Source organism: Molossus molossus, unplaced genomic scaffold, assembly GCF_014108415.1.
Source record: "Molossus molossus isolate mMolMol1 unplaced genomic scaffold, mMolMol1.p scaffold_m16_p_1, whole genome shotgun sequence".
NCBI classification, from domain to species: Eukaryota; Metazoa; Chordata; class Mammalia; order Chiroptera; family Molossidae; genus Molossus; species Molossus molossus.
In genome coordinates this window covers 182601911-182620326 of record NW_023425344.1, presented here as the reverse complement: position 1 = coordinate 182620326, position 18416 = coordinate 182601911, and the positions used below count along the sequence as shown (strand labels likewise).

The 18416-nt window shown below is 42.5% G+C and overlaps 1 protein-coding gene across 2 annotated transcripts; it reads left to right on the top strand.

Annotated features, from left to right (window-relative positions):
* Positions 1-201: 201 nt before the first annotated feature.
* On the top strand, positions 202-18038 carry CATSPER2 (cation channel sperm associated 2). Of its 2 annotated transcripts, XM_036278670.1 has the most exons (13): positions 202-256; positions 733-879; positions 2259-2432; positions 2628-2696; positions 9005-9177; positions 10166-10321; positions 10587-10711; positions 12175-12353; positions 12566-12665; positions 13229-13285; positions 15906-16084; positions 16404-16571; positions 17959-18038. In XM_036278670.1, exons 2-13 carry the CDS (start codon positions 735-737, stop codon positions 17988-17990), a joined length of 1557 nt encoding a protein of 518 aa, XP_036134563.1. In that variant the 5' UTR covers positions 202-256; positions 733-734; the 3' UTR covers positions 17991-18038. The 2 variants fall into 2 exon arrangements, with proteins under 2 accessions (XP_036134563.1, XP_036134571.1); XM_036278678.1 differs by lacking the exon at positions 202-256 and having other exon boundaries at positions 732-879.
* The last annotated feature ends 378 nt before the right edge of the window (positions 18039-18416 follow it).

The window sequence follows — 18416 nt, the reverse complement described above, 5'->3', positions numbered from 1 at the left end:
GGCGGTGAGCACTTGGGCGAGCTGGGCTGGGAGGTGGCCGGCGCTGGGGACTGGGGCTGGACTCGGGGCGAGCCGGAATCCGGGATGAGCCGGAACGTGGGGTGCGGGGCGAGGCAGAGCTGGAAATGGGTGCAGTGAAGCGGGGAGGCGACCCTGAACGCATCCAGTGTGGGGAGAGCCGAGCTCAGGGGGTGCCAGAGCCGGAGGCGGAGGAGTGAAGTCTGGGTTGAGTGGGCGGAAGACAGCCTGGGCTGAGGTGAGGCCCACAGGGGGGAGTTGAGAGGAGCTGCCACTCCAGGGAGTGTTTGGCCCTGGACACATTTTCAAAATGTCAGGCTGTTGCATTTTGTCCACTTCCTCCTAATTTGGTTTTTCTTTCTGGGGCAGCCCCAAGCCCTCCCACTGCTCCACCTCATTGCATTGCCTGGTTCTCTCTCATCCAGGTGGTGCCCGAATTCCTCTTTGTCCAACCCCGGAACTTCTGCCCTTGTGGCTGCTGCGTTTAATTAGAAATGCCGTCCCACAAATGAAGGTGCCAGGTCACTTAGTCAACTAACTGCACAATATTCTCTTAGGATCCCTGTTGCCTTTTGTTTTATAAAACCTAGAGTCTTGATACAATGTGTTTTTGTATAATTAAGGGCAAAGGGAGTGGGAGAAGAGAAGAAAACCCTGATGTTTGGTGCAATTCCAAGAATGAAGTGATACTTGATTCTAACATTTTCTTAACAGACATGGCCACTTACCACCCAGCAGGAGACATGCAACTGCCCAGAGCTGATGCCATTCGTTCTCGTCTCATTGACACTTTCTCTCTCATCGAGCATCTGCAAGGCTTGAGCCACGCTGTGCCGTGTCATACTATCCGAGAGATACTTGGTCAGCAGCCTATTTCTTCATAAACAGAAACTTGACTACCATCCACACCCTCCAAAATATAGGTAGCAGACATACAGTTTTTAAAAATGTTTTTATTGATTTTTTTAGAGAGAGAGAAACATCAATGTGAGAGAGAAATATGGATTGGCTGCCTCCTGCACGCCCCCTATTGGGGATGGCGCCCACAATTCAGGCACTGCCCTGACTGGGAATGGAACGCAGGGCGGGAGGGCGCGGGACAGCACAGACAATTTTTTTAAAAAAATCCTCACCTGAGGATATTTTTCTATTTATCTTCAGATAGAGTGGAAGGGAGAGAGAGGGAGAGAAAGGGAGAGAGAAAAAGAAACATCCACTGTTTGCTTCCCCATGACCCTGACTAGGGTTGAGGACAATCACAACTGAAGAACATGCTCTTGGCCAGAATCGAACCTGAGACTCATTGGTCCAAGGGCAGATGCTCTACCCCGGAGTCAAACTGGCCAGGGTGACAGACAATTTTAAGGGTAGAAAATTCAGGGAAGACTGATATGGTTGCTACTTTGGAGGTTACATCAAACTTGAGAAATCAGAGGCTTTAGAAAAAATTATTTGAATCCAGGTGATAGAACTCATGCCACTTACTTTTAGGCCTAGGATACCTACTAGCTCTGGGTGATGTGGAAGTTTTTACCAAAGACACGTAAAACTCAGAGGGTTGAGCCCAGCAGTGTAGTTCAGTGGATTGAGCATTGTCCCATGGACTGAGAGGTCCTGGTTCAATTCTCCATCAGGGCACCTGAGTTTCAGCTTCCATTTCCAGTAGAGGATGGTAGGAGGCAGCTGATCAATGTTTCTATCTCTCCCTTCCTCTCTCTCTAAAAAATCAACAGAAACATTAAAAAAAAAAACTTAGAGGGTTGAACCTGCTGCCTTTATTCTTTGATCATAAGCAATACTTTAGCTCTTCAAACTATTAGTTGCTGTGAGAAGGAGCAGCAAGGCAAGCCTCAACAGTAGGGGGCCCCTTATATAACCAGTATCCTTGCCCCCAATCCTACCTTTCTTCATATCCTGCCCCAAATTTCTCTCTTTTTTTTCTTTGTTAATCCTTACCCAAGGATATTTTTCTATTGATTTTTTTAAAGATAGAGTGGGAGGGAAGGGGAGAGAGAAAGAGAGACATGGATGTGAGAGAGAGACATCAATTGGCTGCCTCCCACATGACCCCAACTGGGGCCAGAAATCAAACCTGCAACCCAAGTATGTACCCTTGACTGGGAATCCAACCTGTACCCCTTTGGTCTGAAGGCCGATGCTCTAACCACTGAGCAAAAACCAGCCAGGGCCCAAACTTCTCTTTATATTTATCTACTGTCCCTTTTTTATTTTTGGTGTAGATCCTTCCCATCAGAAGAAACTTATGTTGGGAGATCAACATCAACTTGTGCGCTTCTCCATAAGGCCTCGTCATGTAGGACAGATTACACATGGCCAGAGACTGATGAGCAAGCTTCAAGTTCGCTGTAGTGAGAGGCCACCTCTTGCTTTGTGGGCTGGTTGGGTCCTTGAGTGTATCCTTTCATGGCACTTATTTTATCCCATGGCTTTACTGTTTCTCTTGCCTCATCATCTGCCTTATGATTTTGTTTTTCTCTTTCCAAGCTTCATTTTCTTCTCATTCTCACTGGTTCTGCTCTTGCTCCTGTTATTTCACCTGCATGAATCAGAAAGAACTCTACTATGTATGTTTCCTTAAGAGAAAACAGGTTCTTCCTTCAAAAACTTCATCATATTCCTCATATTTTTGAATACAATTGCGGTGATGGTTGAAATAGGTAAGAACTGAGACTGAATGAAAGAGTAGGTGGGTGGGAGTAATTTTTTCTTTAAATTGATTATTTTACATTTTTGAATGTTATTTGAATTGTGATAGGTATAATTATATTAAATCTCTTGGAGTAGTATTTATGTAACTGCTAAGATCTAGAAACATTTGGAGGGCTCTCAAGGGTATAGTAGATATAAGGTAGTCTTGATAAGGTAGGGTGTAATAGACTCAACAAGGTATTGGAGGTGGGAAGACCAGTTATATTTCTTGTGTCAGTTTAGTCTAAATTTGTTTGAATTAGCCTTTTCTATTAGAGATATTGGTGCCTATCAGTGAGTTATCCAATATTTACATTTTATAAGTATGTTTAGAAAGATTAAGTACGAATAAGAAAGCTCACAAAATATGTAAAGTTAGGTATAAGTAAGATATTAGATGACAAAAAATTGACATAAAGAGTAAATAACCCGAGCCCTGGCCAGTATGGCTCAGTGTTTAGAGCATTGGCTCTTGCACTGAAGGGTCTCAGGTTCTATCCCCGGTTAAGGGCATATACCTGAGTTGTGGAATCGATCCCTGGCCCCTGGTAGGGCGCATGCAGGAGGCAACCGATTTATGTGTCTCTCTCACATCGATGTTTCTCTCTCTCTCCCCCTCCATCCCTCCCTTCTACTCTCTCTAAGAAAAATCAGTGGAAAAAAGATCCTTGGGTGAAGTTTAACAACAACATCAAAAAGAATAAATAACCCGCCCTGGCCGGTTTGGCTCAGTGGTTGGAGCATCGACCTGCGGTACAGAGAGACCCGCGTTCGGTTCCCACTGAGGGCGCGTGCCTCGGTTTCAGTTTGTCCCCGGCCCTGGTTGGTCGTGCGGGTGGCAGCCACTTGATGTGTCCCTTCACATTGATGTTTCTCTCTTTCTTCCTCTCTCTCCCTCCCGCTCTATCTGAACAAGGAATGGAAAAATGTCCTCGGGTGAGGATAAAAAAAAAAGAGTAGCCCTGGCCGGTTTGGCTCAGCGGCTGGAGCGTCGGCCTGTGGTACAGAAAGACCCGGGTTCGGTTCCCGCTAAGGGCGCGTGCCTCGGTTTCAGTTTGTCCCCGGCCCTGGTTGGTCGTGCGGGTGGCAGCCACTTGATGTGTCCCTTCACATTGATGTTTCTCTCTTTCTTCCTCTCTCTCCCTCCCGCTCTATCTGAACAAGGAATGGAAAAATGTCCTCGGGTGAGGATAAAAAAAAAAGAGTAGCCCTGGCCGGTTTGGCTCAGCGGCTGGAGCGTCGGCCTGTGGTACAGAAAGACCCGGGTTCGGTTCCCGCTAAGGGCGCGTACCTCGGTTGCAGTTTGTCCCCGGTCCTGGTTGGTCGTGAGGGCGGCAGCCACTCGATGTGTCCCTTCACGTCGATGTTTCTCTCTCTCTCTCTTCCTCTCTCTCCCTCCCGCTCTATCTGAACAAAAAATGGAAAAATGTCCTCGGGTGAGGATAAAAAAAAAAAGGATAAATAACCCTAAAACCAATTATAAATTATATGAAATGTATTAACAATAAAAGAAGTGTGGAGAATCATTGAGCTCCTTTGATTATCATTTCAAACAAACTGCTGAGAAAGGATAAAGGACAATAAAAGTATGCACATCCTTGTTTCATTCTCACTTGTTTTGGGGAAGTGTCCTACTTTAAATCTTTTTTTGTGCGTGTGGTACGTGCCCCTAGCAGGAACCGAACCCAGGACTCTCTGGTCCACAGGCCAACGCTCAACCGCTGAGCCAAACTGGCCAGGGCAAGTGTCCCACTTTAAAACTGTCTTTTAATGCAATTAAGTCAAAGATATTTAAATACATCACAATAATTGATGTCGTTGACCACTACAGTATACCATATATACTTTGAAATGTTTCATTTCCTCTGCACATGGAGATTTTGAACCATATGACCCACATTTCCTTTTTCTTGTATAACTGGTATGTATTTGTCTTGTGAGGTTGGGATATAGTCTTAAGCATTGGGATAAAGTAAATAGCAGTAAATGTACAGGATTCCCTGCATCTAATGGACAAATCGGAAAAGAATAGCACTAACCATTCTACTATTTGGTAAAATGGCTGAATATGAAACATGATCCCTGTGCTAAAGGATAAGTGGAATGCTGGAGTGGGACAAACTCATGTAAATTGTATTTTTTTTCAAAAGAAATTTTTAATTGATTTTAGAGAGAGAGAGAGACAGAGATAGAAACATCAATTACAGAGAACATCAATTGGCTTCCTCCTGCACGGCCCCCATTGGGTATCGGGTGCACAACCTGGGCATGTGCCCTGACCAGTAATCGAACCGGCGACCTCTTGGTGCATGAGTCTGTGTTCAACCAGTGAGCCACACCAGCCGAGCATAAATTGTATTCTATTAAGTACATTCTCATGGTAAAAAGGCAGGTGGATTAATACTTTGTGATTAACATATCTTTGAACAGGCTGATTCATGTGATAAACATTAAGACCTTGTTTAGGCTTTTAAAAAACAATTTTCCAGATCACAAGAATGTTGTTATAAATGGGGAAAAAAATGGTTATTAACGAAGTTTTCTAGCTCAAAGCTCCCTAATCTTTTTGTGTCATGAGATTTTGTTTCCCAGTAATACATATATAATCTCACTTATTTATTTTTTTGTTAATCCTCACCCAAGGATATTTTTTCCTTTCTTTTTTTTAGAGAGAGTGGGAGGAAGAGATGGAACGGGGGAGAGAGAGACACACATCGACCAGTTGCCTCCTGCATGTGCCCCAACCAGGGCTGGCAATTGAACCCACAACCCTTCAGCATGTGGGCCCACACTAACCACTGAGCAATACCCACCAGGGCTACATATATAATCTTGAAAACCTCCTTTGGCATTTTAATCATTTAATTATTTTTATGTAGTATAAATAAGAAGCAAGTTGAAGTAAGAATAATATTTTAGACTAGCATATTAAATATTTTAACATTTTTTTAACATCTTTATTGTTGAATGTATTACAGATATTCCTCATTTTTCCCCTATTGACCCCCCTCCTCCGCACTCCTGCCCCCCTCCTGCCTTTCCCCACACTGTTGTCTGTCCATTGGTTATGCATATATGCATATAAGTTCTTTGGTTTATTTCTTCCCACCCCCCAATCCCTTCCCTTTGAGGTTTGTCAGTCTAACAACCAATTTGTACTTCTTTTTAAAAAAAATTTATTTATTTTTGTTACAGATGTTTCTCTTTTTTCACCCACTGATACCCCCCCTTCCCTTCCCTCCCTGCCCTGTCCCCAGCTTTGTTGTCCATGTCCATTGTTCATGCATACATGCATATAAGTTCTATGGTTTATCTCCCCCCCACCCTCACTTCTGGGGATTGTCAGTTTGTACCCCACTTCTACATCTCTGTGACTACCCTGTTCCTCAGACTGTTACGTTCATTATATTCCACAAATAAGTGAGATCATGTGATATTTGTCTTTCTCTGCTTGGGTTGTTTCGCTTAGCATAAAACTATCCAGGTCCCTCCACGTTGTCTCAAAGGTTAAGAGATCTTTCTTTCTTACAGCTGCGTAGTACTCCATTGTGTATATGTACCACAGCTTTTTTATCCATTCATCTACTGATGGACACTTGGGCTGTCTCCAGATCTTAGCTATTGTAAATAGTGCTGCTATGAACATAGGGGTACATACATTCTTTCTGATTGGTGTTTCAGGCTTTTTAGGGTATATTCCTAGAAGCGGGATCACTGGGTCAAATGGAAGTTCAATTTTTAACTTTATGAGGTAACACCATATTGTTTTCCATAGTGGCTGCACCAGTCTGCATTGCCACCAGCAGTGTGCTAGAGTCCCCTTTTCTCTACACCCTCGCCAACACTTGTTGTTAGATGATTTTTTGATGGCGGCCTTTCTGAAATGTGTGAGGTGATACCTCATTGTTGTTTTAATTTGCATCTCTCTGATAATTAGTGATGTTGAACATTTCTTCATACCAATTTGTACTTCTTAATCCCTTCACCTTTTTCATCCATTCCCCCAACCACCCTCCCATCTGGCAACCAACAAAATGTTCTCTGTATCTATGAGAATGTTTCTATTCTGCTTGTTCATTTTGTTGGTAGATTCAATTGTCAATAGATATGTATTCATTGCCATTTTGTTTGTTCATATGTTTTATCTTTTTCTTCAAGAAGACCCTTTAACATTTCATATAATAATGGTTTGGTGGTGATGAACTGCTTTAGCTTTTGCTTGTCTGGGAAACTATTTGTCCACTGATTCTAAAATACAGCTTTGCAGGATAAAGTGATCTTGATTGTAGGTTCTTGCTTTTCATCACTCTGAATATTTCTTGCCACTCCCTTCTGGCCTACAAAGTTTCTCTTGAGAAATCAGCTGACAGTCTTATGGGAACTCCCTTGTAGGTATCTAACTGCTTTTCTCTTGTTGCTTTTAAGATTCTCTCTTTGTCTTGAATCTTTTGCATTTTGATGATGATGTGTCTTGGTGTGGGCCTCTTGGGGTTCATCTTGTTTGGGACTCTGTGCTTCCTGGCTTGTATGTCTGTTTCCTTCACCAAGTTAGGGAAGTTTTCTTCCATTATTGTTTCAAATAGGTTTTCGATTTCTTGTTCTCTCTGTTCTCCTTCTGACACCCCCAAGATGCAAATGTTGGCACACTTGAAGTTGTCCCAGAGGTTCCTTACACTATCCTCATTTTTTTAATTCTTTTTTCTTTTTGCTGTTCTGATTGGGTGATTTTTGCTTCCTTATATTCCAAATCGATGGTTTGCTTCTTGGCTTTACATACTCTACTATTGAATCTGTGTAAATTATTCTTTATTTCAGTTAGTGCCTCCTTCATTTCTGACTGTACATCCTTCATTTCTGACTGGTCCTTTTTTATGCTCTTGAGGCCCTCAGTAAGTTCATTGAGCATCCTTATAAGCAGTGTTTTGAACTCTGCATCTGTTAGGTTGCTTATCTCCATTTCACTTAGTTCTTTTCCTGGAGTTTTGCTTTCTTTTGGGACCTGTTTCTTTGTTTCCTCATTCTGGCTGCCTCCTTGTGTTTGTTTCTATGTATTACCTAATGAGAGATATGGGGCTAGCCAAGACCAGATGCTGCTTGTTTGAAAGAATTTAAGAAAACCTCAAGCAGGATCCAAGACAGGCCAATCCTATGGTAAAACAACTGGCAACAGCTTGGGTGGGCCAGAAAGTTGAGTGGGGCAGGGCCTCAGGGAATCACCAGGGCGGGGCAAACAGTATGAGCCAAGTTGCTGGAGTCCCAGATATGGTGGCTGTCTGCCACCCCAGGGAAGGGCTCACCAAAGGAACAAAGGCCTCTGACAGCACCTCTCTCCAGGAGAAAGCTGCCTCTCCAGCCCTCGCTCCAATGCCAAACAACTCAGTTCTTCTCCTGTATGTCTGTGGTGCCTTTTGCACTGCCTCCCCCACGCTGGAGCCTGGAGCTTTCGAGTCCGAGTAAGTCTGTGCGCGGGCCCTTTAAGAGGAGCTGCCTGGGGCTGCAGCTGTCTCAGCCTCCCTCAATCTCAGTTCCTGCTGGTTTTTCCAGCCTGAAGTTATGGGGACTTCTCTTCCTGGCACTGGAACCCTGAGCAGCTCGCCTGGTGTGGGACGGGGACCCCTCACTCCTCAGGGAGGACCTTCCCAGCCAAGGTGTCCCTCCTGATTTTCATCCACCACATGGGGTGTGGGACCAGCCCATCCACCTCTGCCCCTTCTACCAGTCTCGATGTGGCTGCTTCTTTAATTTCATAGTTATAGGAGTTCCGTTCAGCTTGATTTCAGGCCGTTTTGAATGATAGTTGTTCTGTAGTTTAGTTGTAACTTTGATGTAGTTATGGAAGGACCCGATACCACATTTACCCATGCCGCCATCTTGACCGAAAGTCTCTTAACATTTATTATATAATCCTTCTAGTCTGCTCATTTCTTCCTGGAGGGAATTTGCTTCCTGGTGCCTCCCTGCCACTTGTTTCCTACATGATTAGGCTTTATCAATATCTGTTGAGATGAATCTGTGTGACCCCAGAGCAGGAAGGCAGTGACTTGCAGCTGTTAGGCATATCAATACTAGCAGGAGAGATGAGTCATAGCTATTTCTCATGTTCGATTCTGCCCTCCCCTATATTCCACAGGTGGAAGCAACAACAGTGTTTAGAGAAACTCAAAGCAAAATGTATAGCAATGGGCACAACTGTGGTTTATAACTTCTTGTGATCATTTTCCATCATTCATCTTCCCACTTCCTTAACCTTTATTCATCCTTTGCTCTCTACTCACAGAATTGCTCGAATCCTCAAATACCAAACTGTCGCCACTGAAGCTGACTCTGGAGGTAGCAGCTTGGTTCATCTTATTTATTTTCATCTTGGAGATCCTTCTCATGTGGCTATCCAGCTTTTCCCTCTTCTGGAAAAATACCTGGAATGTCTTTGATTTTGTTGTTACCATATTGGTAAGGATCGATATCCTGAAGATTAGTTTAGTGGGCTGAGGAATCAAAATGACAAGAAAAGTTAAGATGATTAGATCATGGGAAGAAACAAATAGAAGTGTACCTAACTTCCTTTTTTTCCTTCTAAAACTAAAAGTTAATCATTGCAGGAGTTATTGGTATTAGGAGCAAGGCAGAATCTAACCACAACATTAACCTCAACAATAATGTCTATCAGTTATTAAGCACTTACTAAGTGCCAGGTACTGTTCACATGTATTTTCTTATTTGAACTCCACAACAAGCAAATGAGATAAGCACTGTTTTTTTGTTTGTTTTAAAAATATATATTTTCCCATTTATCTTCAGATAGAGTGGGAGGGAGAGAGAGAAAGAGAGAAACATCGATGTGAGAGAGACACATCGATTGGTTGCCTCCTACAGAACCCTGACCAGAGCTGGAGACCAAACTACAACTGAAGTACGTGCCCTTGACTGGAATCGACCTCAAGACACTTCGGTCCAAGGACTGATGCTCTAAACCACTGAACCAAACTGGCCAGGGCAATAAGCACTGTTCTAATAAATATGTTTTTATTGATTTTTTAGAGAGTGAGGGAGAGAGAGATAGCAACACTGATGAGAGAGAAACATGGATTTACTTCCTCCAGCTCCCCCTCACCCCTGACTGGGGATTGAGCCCACAACCTAGGCATGTGCCCTGACTGGGAATAGAACCATTGACCTCTTGGTGCATGGGACGACACTCAACTAACTGATCCATACCGGCCAGGTGATAAACACTATTTTATCCCCTTTTTATGTCTGAGCAAATTGAAGTACAGAGTTTAAGTAATTTAGTACAGAAAGGCTGAATAGGCAATAATCACCAGAGAATGTTATTCAAGGGATAATGCCCAAAGAATTATGAAGAAGATCAAATATCGAAAGGGCAACTGCGTGGGTGCTTTTAGGTATATTTTATTTATAATTTGTGTTTTTCCCACAGTCCCTGCTTCCTGAGGTTGTGGTGCTGGTAGGGGTAACAGGCCAGTCTGTATGGCTCCAGTTGCTGAGGATTTGCCGGGTGCTAAGGTCTCTCAAACTCTTAACACGATTCTGTCGAGTTCGAGTCATTATTTTGGCCCTAGTCAGGGCCCTTAAGGTGATTTGACTATAGCAGCAAAACCAGGTGGGCAAGGTGGATAAACATGGAGTTACATGAGACAAGTCTGGGTGGAAGGCAATGAAAGACCCTGTGATATGTTATTGGATGAGAAGGGCTTGGGTGAGGCTGCTATGGACGAAGATGACTGGGCTCAGGCCTGGAACGAGGGTTTTGTGGGGGATTGCCAGAGTGGGCTTGACTGGGCTATAGGTAGAAATCAGCCTAGTCTGGCCCAGCTCTGACTTGAAATCATTGCTTCTAGAGCATGACCTTCCTCTTGCTGTTGCTGATCATCTTCTTCTACATTTTTGCTGTGAGCGGTGTCTACTTTTTTGAGGATTATACCTATTCAGCTCGCCAGGACCTGCAGTACCAAGTGTTCTTCTCGTAGGCAGGACTGGAAATGCCTGGGTGGCGTGGAGAGGATTTGGGCAAGAGACTGGGAAGCTAAAGTCTAGTAATACAAAAAGTATAGTCCACTGTAAAAAATTGGAATAAAACACAGTAAAGAGAGGCAAAGAGAAAGCAAAATAATAGTTAATGGTGTTCATTCTGAGTTTGAGGATTGGCAGCTACCAGATTTGCCCTGAATATGCATTTTGCAAATTCATACGTACTCTCACAATCATCTTTAAATAGCAGTATACTCTAGAGGGTAAGCCCTGTTTTCTATGCCTCAGTTACCTCTTTTGAAAAATGAGAATAGGAATGTAGGGGTAAATGAGGTAATGCATTTAAGTACTTAGCAGAGTCATAAGTGATAGCAAATGTTACCCTCAAATATGCTCACTGGTTTTACCCCAATCTCTAGATGTGGGGATTACACATGCATACACCTATACTCATTCAAAAGTAAAATCCTGATAAGATCTTTGTCTAGAGAACACTGATGACTAGTAGGAAATCAATTTGGATTTAGAGGTGATAATGTTATTTATGAATTGGAATCCAATCTTGTCAATACCTCCCAGATCTCTCTTAGACAGTAATTTTGCAAGAGTACAAGTTAGGAAAGTCCTAGAATTTATCCTATTCAGGCCTTGATGTTTTCAACAAATTGTATATGGAGGACTAAGAAGGAAAGAAGGAAAATTTTAAATACCTTCCTGAGAGCTTTTGTGATATATGCATTGTCATTTATTATTTGGGAATACATATTTATGTCACAAATCCATTCATTTACTTGCTTATCAGTTCATACCAACAAACTAAATAGGAATAATGTTTGCTAAATTTGTAAGTGATCTTCTGCTAGGTGAAGTCTATAGGACAGTGGAGAGTGAACTTACCAAAAAATGGTATATAGTTGTTTATTCATTCAATTTTTCATTATTATTTTTTATTTTTTAGAGAGAGGGGAAGGGAGAGAGCAATAGAAACATTGATATGAGAGAGAAACATGATTGGCTGCCTCCTGCATGGGCCCCACTGGGGATCGAGTCCACAACCCAGGCATGTGCCCTGACTGGGAAATCAAACCAGGACCTCTCAGTCCATGGGATGACACTCAAACCACTGAGCCACACTGGCCAGATGAGTCATTCAATTTTTTAAAATTCAGTCAGTAACTATTTATTGAGTACCTATTATGTCCCAAGTACTAATGGAATAATAAGTGAAATTCACAGATTATTTATGATAAAGGAAAACCTAATAAAACAACCTCAAACTAAAGAATGATTAGCTAAAAAAAAAATTGAGTATGGTAGAAAATAAGCCAGAGTCAGAAAATACTATAAAGAAACGCTCTTATGTTGCTTTAAGAGCGAGAATGGAAAAAAAGTAAGAATGAAACTGTGTCTGAGAGGTTTAGATTGCTGTTTTATCTATACACACACCTTTTTCTTTAGGGACTTGCCGAATTCCCTAGTGTCAGTGTTCATTCTCTTCACCACGGATCATTGGTATGCACTGCTTCAGGACACCTGGAAGGTGCCTGAAGTCAGCCGCACCTTCAGCAGCATCTATGTCATCCTTTTGTTGTTACTTGGTTCCATTATCTTTCGAAATATCATAGTAGCCATGATGGGTAAGCATGGAAGAGGTGAAACTTGGTGGGAGGATTGGTTGGGAAGAAATTAGAGTGAAAGCTAGGATTGGTGGATTATGGAGCGAGAGAACCTGACGTAGTAGAAAGGCTTGGGGCCAATAATGGATGTTTCAGTTGGTTTCTCCCCACCTAAGCCCTCTCCCCAGGTCTAGTCACCACCATTCCCAACTCCTAACGGCCCTTTGGGGCAGTTGCTAACTTTCAGGCTATCAGAAATGAGCTGAATGAAGAGGTGACACAACTGGAGGTTCAGCACAAAGCTGACATATTCAAGCGGCAAATTATCCAAAGGTCTGCTTCTCCATTTTCAAACCCAACTTTAGTTCTCAAAAGTTTCCTGATCTCATTCTCTGTTTCTACTCGTTGGCCTTGACCTCATTTTTCCCTTTGTGACAAGATTTGCCAGAGGGCTAGCTAGAATGTCCCAGCTCTAGAATATTGCCTGATTATCTACTGTTTTTTCACCCCTTTACTACAATTTGTTCTCCTCAATTAATATTCTTCACTTTATTATATGAATTATTATTTTTTGTTGTTGTTAATCCTCACCTGAGGATATTTTTCCATTAATTTTTAGATAAAGTGGAAGGGAGGGAGAGGGAAAGAGAGAGAGAAACATTGATGTGAGAGAGACACAGCAATTGGTTGCCTCCCACGCAACCCCCACCAGGGCCCAGGATTGATCCTGCAACCCAGGTACATGCCCTTGACCAGGAATAGAACCCGTGACCCGTTGGTCCATGGGCCAATGCTCTAACTGCTGAACCAAACCAGCCAGGGCTATTTTATTTTTTCCTTACTAAACTCCTACTTCAGTATAACTCTCTTCACTCTTTTGTGTTTTTGCTTTGCAGGAGACAAAACCTCTCCCCTGAGGCATTGAGGTCAAGCCATAGCAAAATGGATACCAGGTTAGGAGCGTGTATGTGAACTGGGAGGGACACACATGAAGGAGGAGAGGGTAGAATACCAGAGATGAATATTGGCTTTGAGAGAGAATTCATTCATTCAGTAACTACTGATGGTAGTGGGTTGAATAGTAGCCCCCCAAAAGATATGCCCATGTCCTAACCCCCAGAACCTGTGAACATGACCTTATTAGGAAAAAGGGTCTTTGCAGATGCAATTAAGTTAAGGACCTTGAGCTATGATTATCCTGGATTATCCATTGACAAGGGTTCTTATCAGAGACAGAAGAGGAGAAGACATGGATATAGAGAATAGGAGAAGGAGATGTGAAGGTAGAGATTGGAGTGATGCAACCACAAGCCGATAGAAGCCAGTGAATACCAGGCAACTAACTGCCAGAGCTAGAAGAAGCTCCCTTAGAACTTCCAGAGGGAGGGTGGCTCTGCCAACATCTTGATTTCAGACTCTGGATTCCAGAATTGTGAAAGAATAAATTTCTGTCATTTCAAGTACCAAGTTTGTGGTAATTTGTTACAGCAGCCCCAGGAAACTAACATAAGTACCTTCTGTGAAACAGATGCAGTTCTAGATCCTGAGTATTCAGCAGTGGACAAGATAGCAGAAGGAAAAATAAACTCATTCATCCATTCAACAAAAAATTATTGAATACTTATTAGATGCTTGGGATATATCAGTGAACAAAACACAATAATGCCTGCTTTCATGTAGCTTATAATACTAGGTAAGGGAAAGAGACAATGAGTATATTGCCCTGGGCGATTTGGCTCAGCGGTTAGAGCATCGGCCTGCGGACCAGAGAGTCCCGGGTTCGGTTCCTGCTAAGGCCATGTACCTTGGTTGCAGTTTGTCCCCGCCCCTGACTGAGGTTGTGTGTGTGGCAACCACTCGGTGTGTCTCTCTCACATCGATGTTTCTCACCTCTCTCTTCCTCTCTCTCTCCCTCCCACTCTATCTAAAGATAAATGCAAAAATGTCCTCAGGTGAGGATTAAGAATAATAATAATAAAAGGCCAGGAACTTTCTTATAAAAAATAATGAGCATATGAAATAAGTATATCAATACGTTAAAATATAAGCATTATAAAAAATAAAAAGTTGGACAGGTTAAGGAGGATTGGGGTACAGGATGGAGGTTGCAGATTGGTTGTAATCGTAAACAAGGTAGTCAGGGTGGCCTTACTGAAAAGGTAACATTGGATTAGGTGAGGGGATTACTATGTGGATATCTATGGGACGAGTGTTATAGGCAGAGGGAACAGCTAGTACAAAGACCCATGCCTGATGTGTTTGAGAAACAGCAAAATGACTGGAGCAAAATGAGCAGGGGAAGAGTGATAGGAGATGAGGTCATAGAGATAATGGGGACCCTATTCTGTAGGGCTGTGGAGGCCATTGTAGGGACTTAGGCTTTGATTCTGAGAGCAGAACAGTGACATGAAAGGACTTACATTTAAGAATGATTACCCTGGTTGCTGTGTTGATAGACTGTAGAATAATGAGAGAAAAAGCAGAGAGATGAGTTAGGCTATGCTGCTATCCAAGGAAGAGGTGATAATGGCTCAGACCAGAGTGGTTCCAGTGAGAAAAGATATATTTTGAAGATAATCAACAGGATTTCTTGATGGATTGGATGTGGGGTATGAGAGAAGAGTTCGGGTTGACTCCAAAGTTTTGACTTGAGCAACTGGCAGGATGGATTAGCTGAGATGGAAAAGGCTGTTGGTGGAAAGGTGTGTTAGGCAAAGAGTTCAGTTTTGGTTGAATTTGAGATGTCTATCAGACATTCAAGTGGTGCTATATGAATCAAGGTTGTATATACTAGTCTGGATTGAGGAGTGAGGTCTGGACTAGAGGTTTACATTTGCATTGAGTAGGCATTTAAACTCAGATGAGATCACCAAAGGAGTGATTTTATTTTATTTTTTTATCCTCACCTGAGGACATATTTTTGATATTTTGTTCAGATAGAGTGGGAGGGGGAGAGAGAGAGAAACATCGACGTGATAGGGACACATTGAGTGGTTGCCACCCACACGACCCAATCAGGGCCGGGGACAAACTACAACCGAGGTATGTGCCCTTAGCGGGAACTGAAACTGGGTCTCTCCAGACCGCAGGTCAACACTAACCACTGAGCAAAACTGGCCAGGGCCAAAGGAGTGATTTTAGATGGAAAAGATAAAAGACCAAGAGCTGAGCCTGGAGGGTCCTCTACTATTAAGAGATAGAGTCATGGGGGAAAGGCTATAGTTGTGGTGTTATAAGCATAGGGTTATGGAGTAGGGAGCTAAAACTTGGCAAAATAAGGTTGGGTATGGAATGTGGAAGCCTGAGTAAAATTGAGCACAGAAACTATGTGGTGAGGGGCATTAATATGGTCATAGCACACGGGATAATTGATGTTGAAAGTGCTTAATCTCAGATTTCAGGCTAATATTGTATATTATATATACAATAACTTTTATATACAATGAACAGTGTGATCCTCATAGCCTTAAGTCTCAGTGTTAGGGGATGGCCAGGGCCAGGACCAGAATAATGAAAGAGCTAACCGTATCTCATAAATGTATTTCAAGCAATAAACTTTCCCTTCACTTATAGAGATACCATTCGACAAGCAGAATCTTTGAACTTATCAGACATTTTTGGAGAGTCTGAAAATAGTGTCACCGAAGAGGGTTCAAGAGCATCTGAGTCAGAGTCTTCATCAAAAAAGAAAAAGTCCTTATCTTCCTCTTCTTTCTCCTCTTCTACTGAATCCGGAAATCTTGAGTCTATAGGTAAGCAAAGGGTTTTCTTTTTTTTCCATTTGAATGAAAACTTTTTTTCTCTAGGAGACATCCCAATCTTAATAGGAACTTTCCCACTATGTCTATTTCCCAATTTTCTCCACCATTACCCCTGTACTTCTGCTTCCCTTTGAATAAGTGTGGCTTTGGCTGTCTTTGCTTATTGTAAAAAGTGGTCTCTTGGTGATGCACCCTTTACCCTCCTCCCTTCTTCCTGTTCCTCTTTCATCTCTCACACACCATATGATTTATCAGTTCTTTCCCAACTTCCAAAAATCTATCTGTTTTTAAGAAGAATTTTTCCGTCCAGGTCAGTTGGACTGGGAGACTCATGTGCACCAGAATCTGCCTGGGCTGATGGACATGGATCAGGATGAACGCATTGTTTGGCCTAGAGATTCACTCTTCCGATATTTTGAGTTGCTGGAAAAGCTTCAGTATAACCTAGAGGAGCGTAAGGGGTTGCAAGAGTTTGCAGGTATGGATTTGGGACAATCATAGGGACCAGCAGTTAAGTACAATTGGAGTAGCAAACATAACAGGATAAGGAGGTAGGTGTCCACTATTGTGGTATCTCAGCCTCTGAATTTCCACCTCATACCTAAAAAAGGCAAATCCTTGGTTTGGCATGTTACATTCTGGATATATGTCCTGATTCTAACATAAAGAGAACCTGGCAATTTTGCTTCTTTAGTAGGGGACACCTAAATCCTTTCAGGTCTGGGAGCTTGTTTCCCAAGAGGAGACTGTTACAGTTGTTGGGAATTAAGACAAGGTGGGCTCTTGCTCATTTTGACAATCCACCCCCTTTTGTACATGTTTCTTCTCTTTGAAGTCCACATTTTTGTCCTGAGCAGTACGGCCTTAAGCTCAAGATTTTGGGATTGCATATATAATGACAGATAACTGTAGGAATTAGACAATGAGCAGAAAGCCCACAAGTGCCCACTGCCCCTCAATCTCCCAAAGAGGTTTATGAATTATACAGACTTCTCTTCCTTTCCGCACATTCTAGTGTCAGCCGAGGCAGAGAGAAGGATGTGATTTAAATAGTAGAGTTATTTTCCCTAAGTTTCTCACTTGAAATTTTACCATTAATTTGGATTAATAAATTTTTCCTCTAGAAATAAACACTGAAAGAGTTAGGGGCCATTTCTTATAATTTAATATGGATTAGTGTTATCTTTCTCATACCCACTTGAAATAAACTCAATGTGAAAATAACAATTAGGCCCTGGCCAGTTTGGCCCAGTGGTTAAAGCGTCGGCCTGCGGTCCAGAGAGACCCGGGTTCGGTTCCCACCAAGGGCGTGTACCTTGGTTGCAGTTTGTCCCTGGCCCTGATTGGTGGAGCAGGTGGCAGCCACTCGATTTGTCCCTTTCACATTGATGTATTCCTCTCTCTCCCTCCCACTCTACCTGAACAAAGAATGGAAAAATGTCTTCGGGTGAGGATAAAAAAAAAAAAGAAAACAATCAGGAAAGAGGAATGTGGGTTTGCAGTGGGCACAGAAGGGCATCAAAAGAAATTTATAACATTGGAATATGGAATTTAGAACAGGATGTCAAAGTAGACATTCACCTACTTCAAAATGTTGCCTAAAGTTAATCCTGTTCTTTCCAGTTGTCCTCAGCCTTGTCTTTTTTCTTGTTTTCTGAGGAGAACAGGGGGAAAGAAGGGAGGTAGCCAAGGAAGCTTCTTTAACGATGATTAATGCATTTGGCAAAGAGTACAGGTGCATATGGCTTAATTTAAAGTAAAGATTAGAAAAAATTTGTGTGGGAACACAGAAAAGCAGGGTCTTCAAACATTTGTATGTTCTGGATATTCTTAGCTCTCCAACCTCACAGTCTGTTTCTTTACAGTGCAGGCACTGATGAACTTTCAAGACAAGTAAAGCTGATGATGGATGGCTTCGATATCTTTGGCAAAAGATGTGGAGGGGAATAGTTGGAAATGGAGAATTTAAAGTATAAATATTTAATAAATACTGCTGATAATTGCTTAGTGTCCTATCTCTGAGACATAGGGGAGTCTGAAAGATAGAAGATTAGGTGACAATTTTAGTTTTGATGCCAGTGGGGCCTGTGGTCCTTGTCTTCTTACTCTATCCACAGCCACTCAGGCTGACTCTTTCCTTGACTTTGTAACTATGGTTCCCACCCATTCTGCAAACTCCTGATAGAGTCCTAATTTTACCCTTTCCTTCCCTGGTGGGTACAGACCTCTCTGGTGGGGGGTTGGGGTAAGGAGATCCCAGGAGCTGTTAGTATAACTAATTGAGAACTATCGTTTTCGTTGCCTACTCTAGGACCATTGCTTG

Coding starts and splice junctions, on each gene's coding strand:
- CATSPER2 (XM_036278670.1), top strand. CDS start 735: ATGGCCACTTACCACCCAGCAGGAGACATGCAACTGCCCAGAGCTGAT. Junction 13,286..15,905: donor CATAGCAAAATGGATACCAG/GTTAGGAGCGTG, acceptor CTTCACTTATAG/AGATACCATTCGACAAGCAG. Junction 16,572..17,958: donor GGGGTTGCAAGAGTTTGCAG/GTATGGATTTGG, acceptor GTTTCTTTACAG/TGCAGGCACTGATGAACTTT.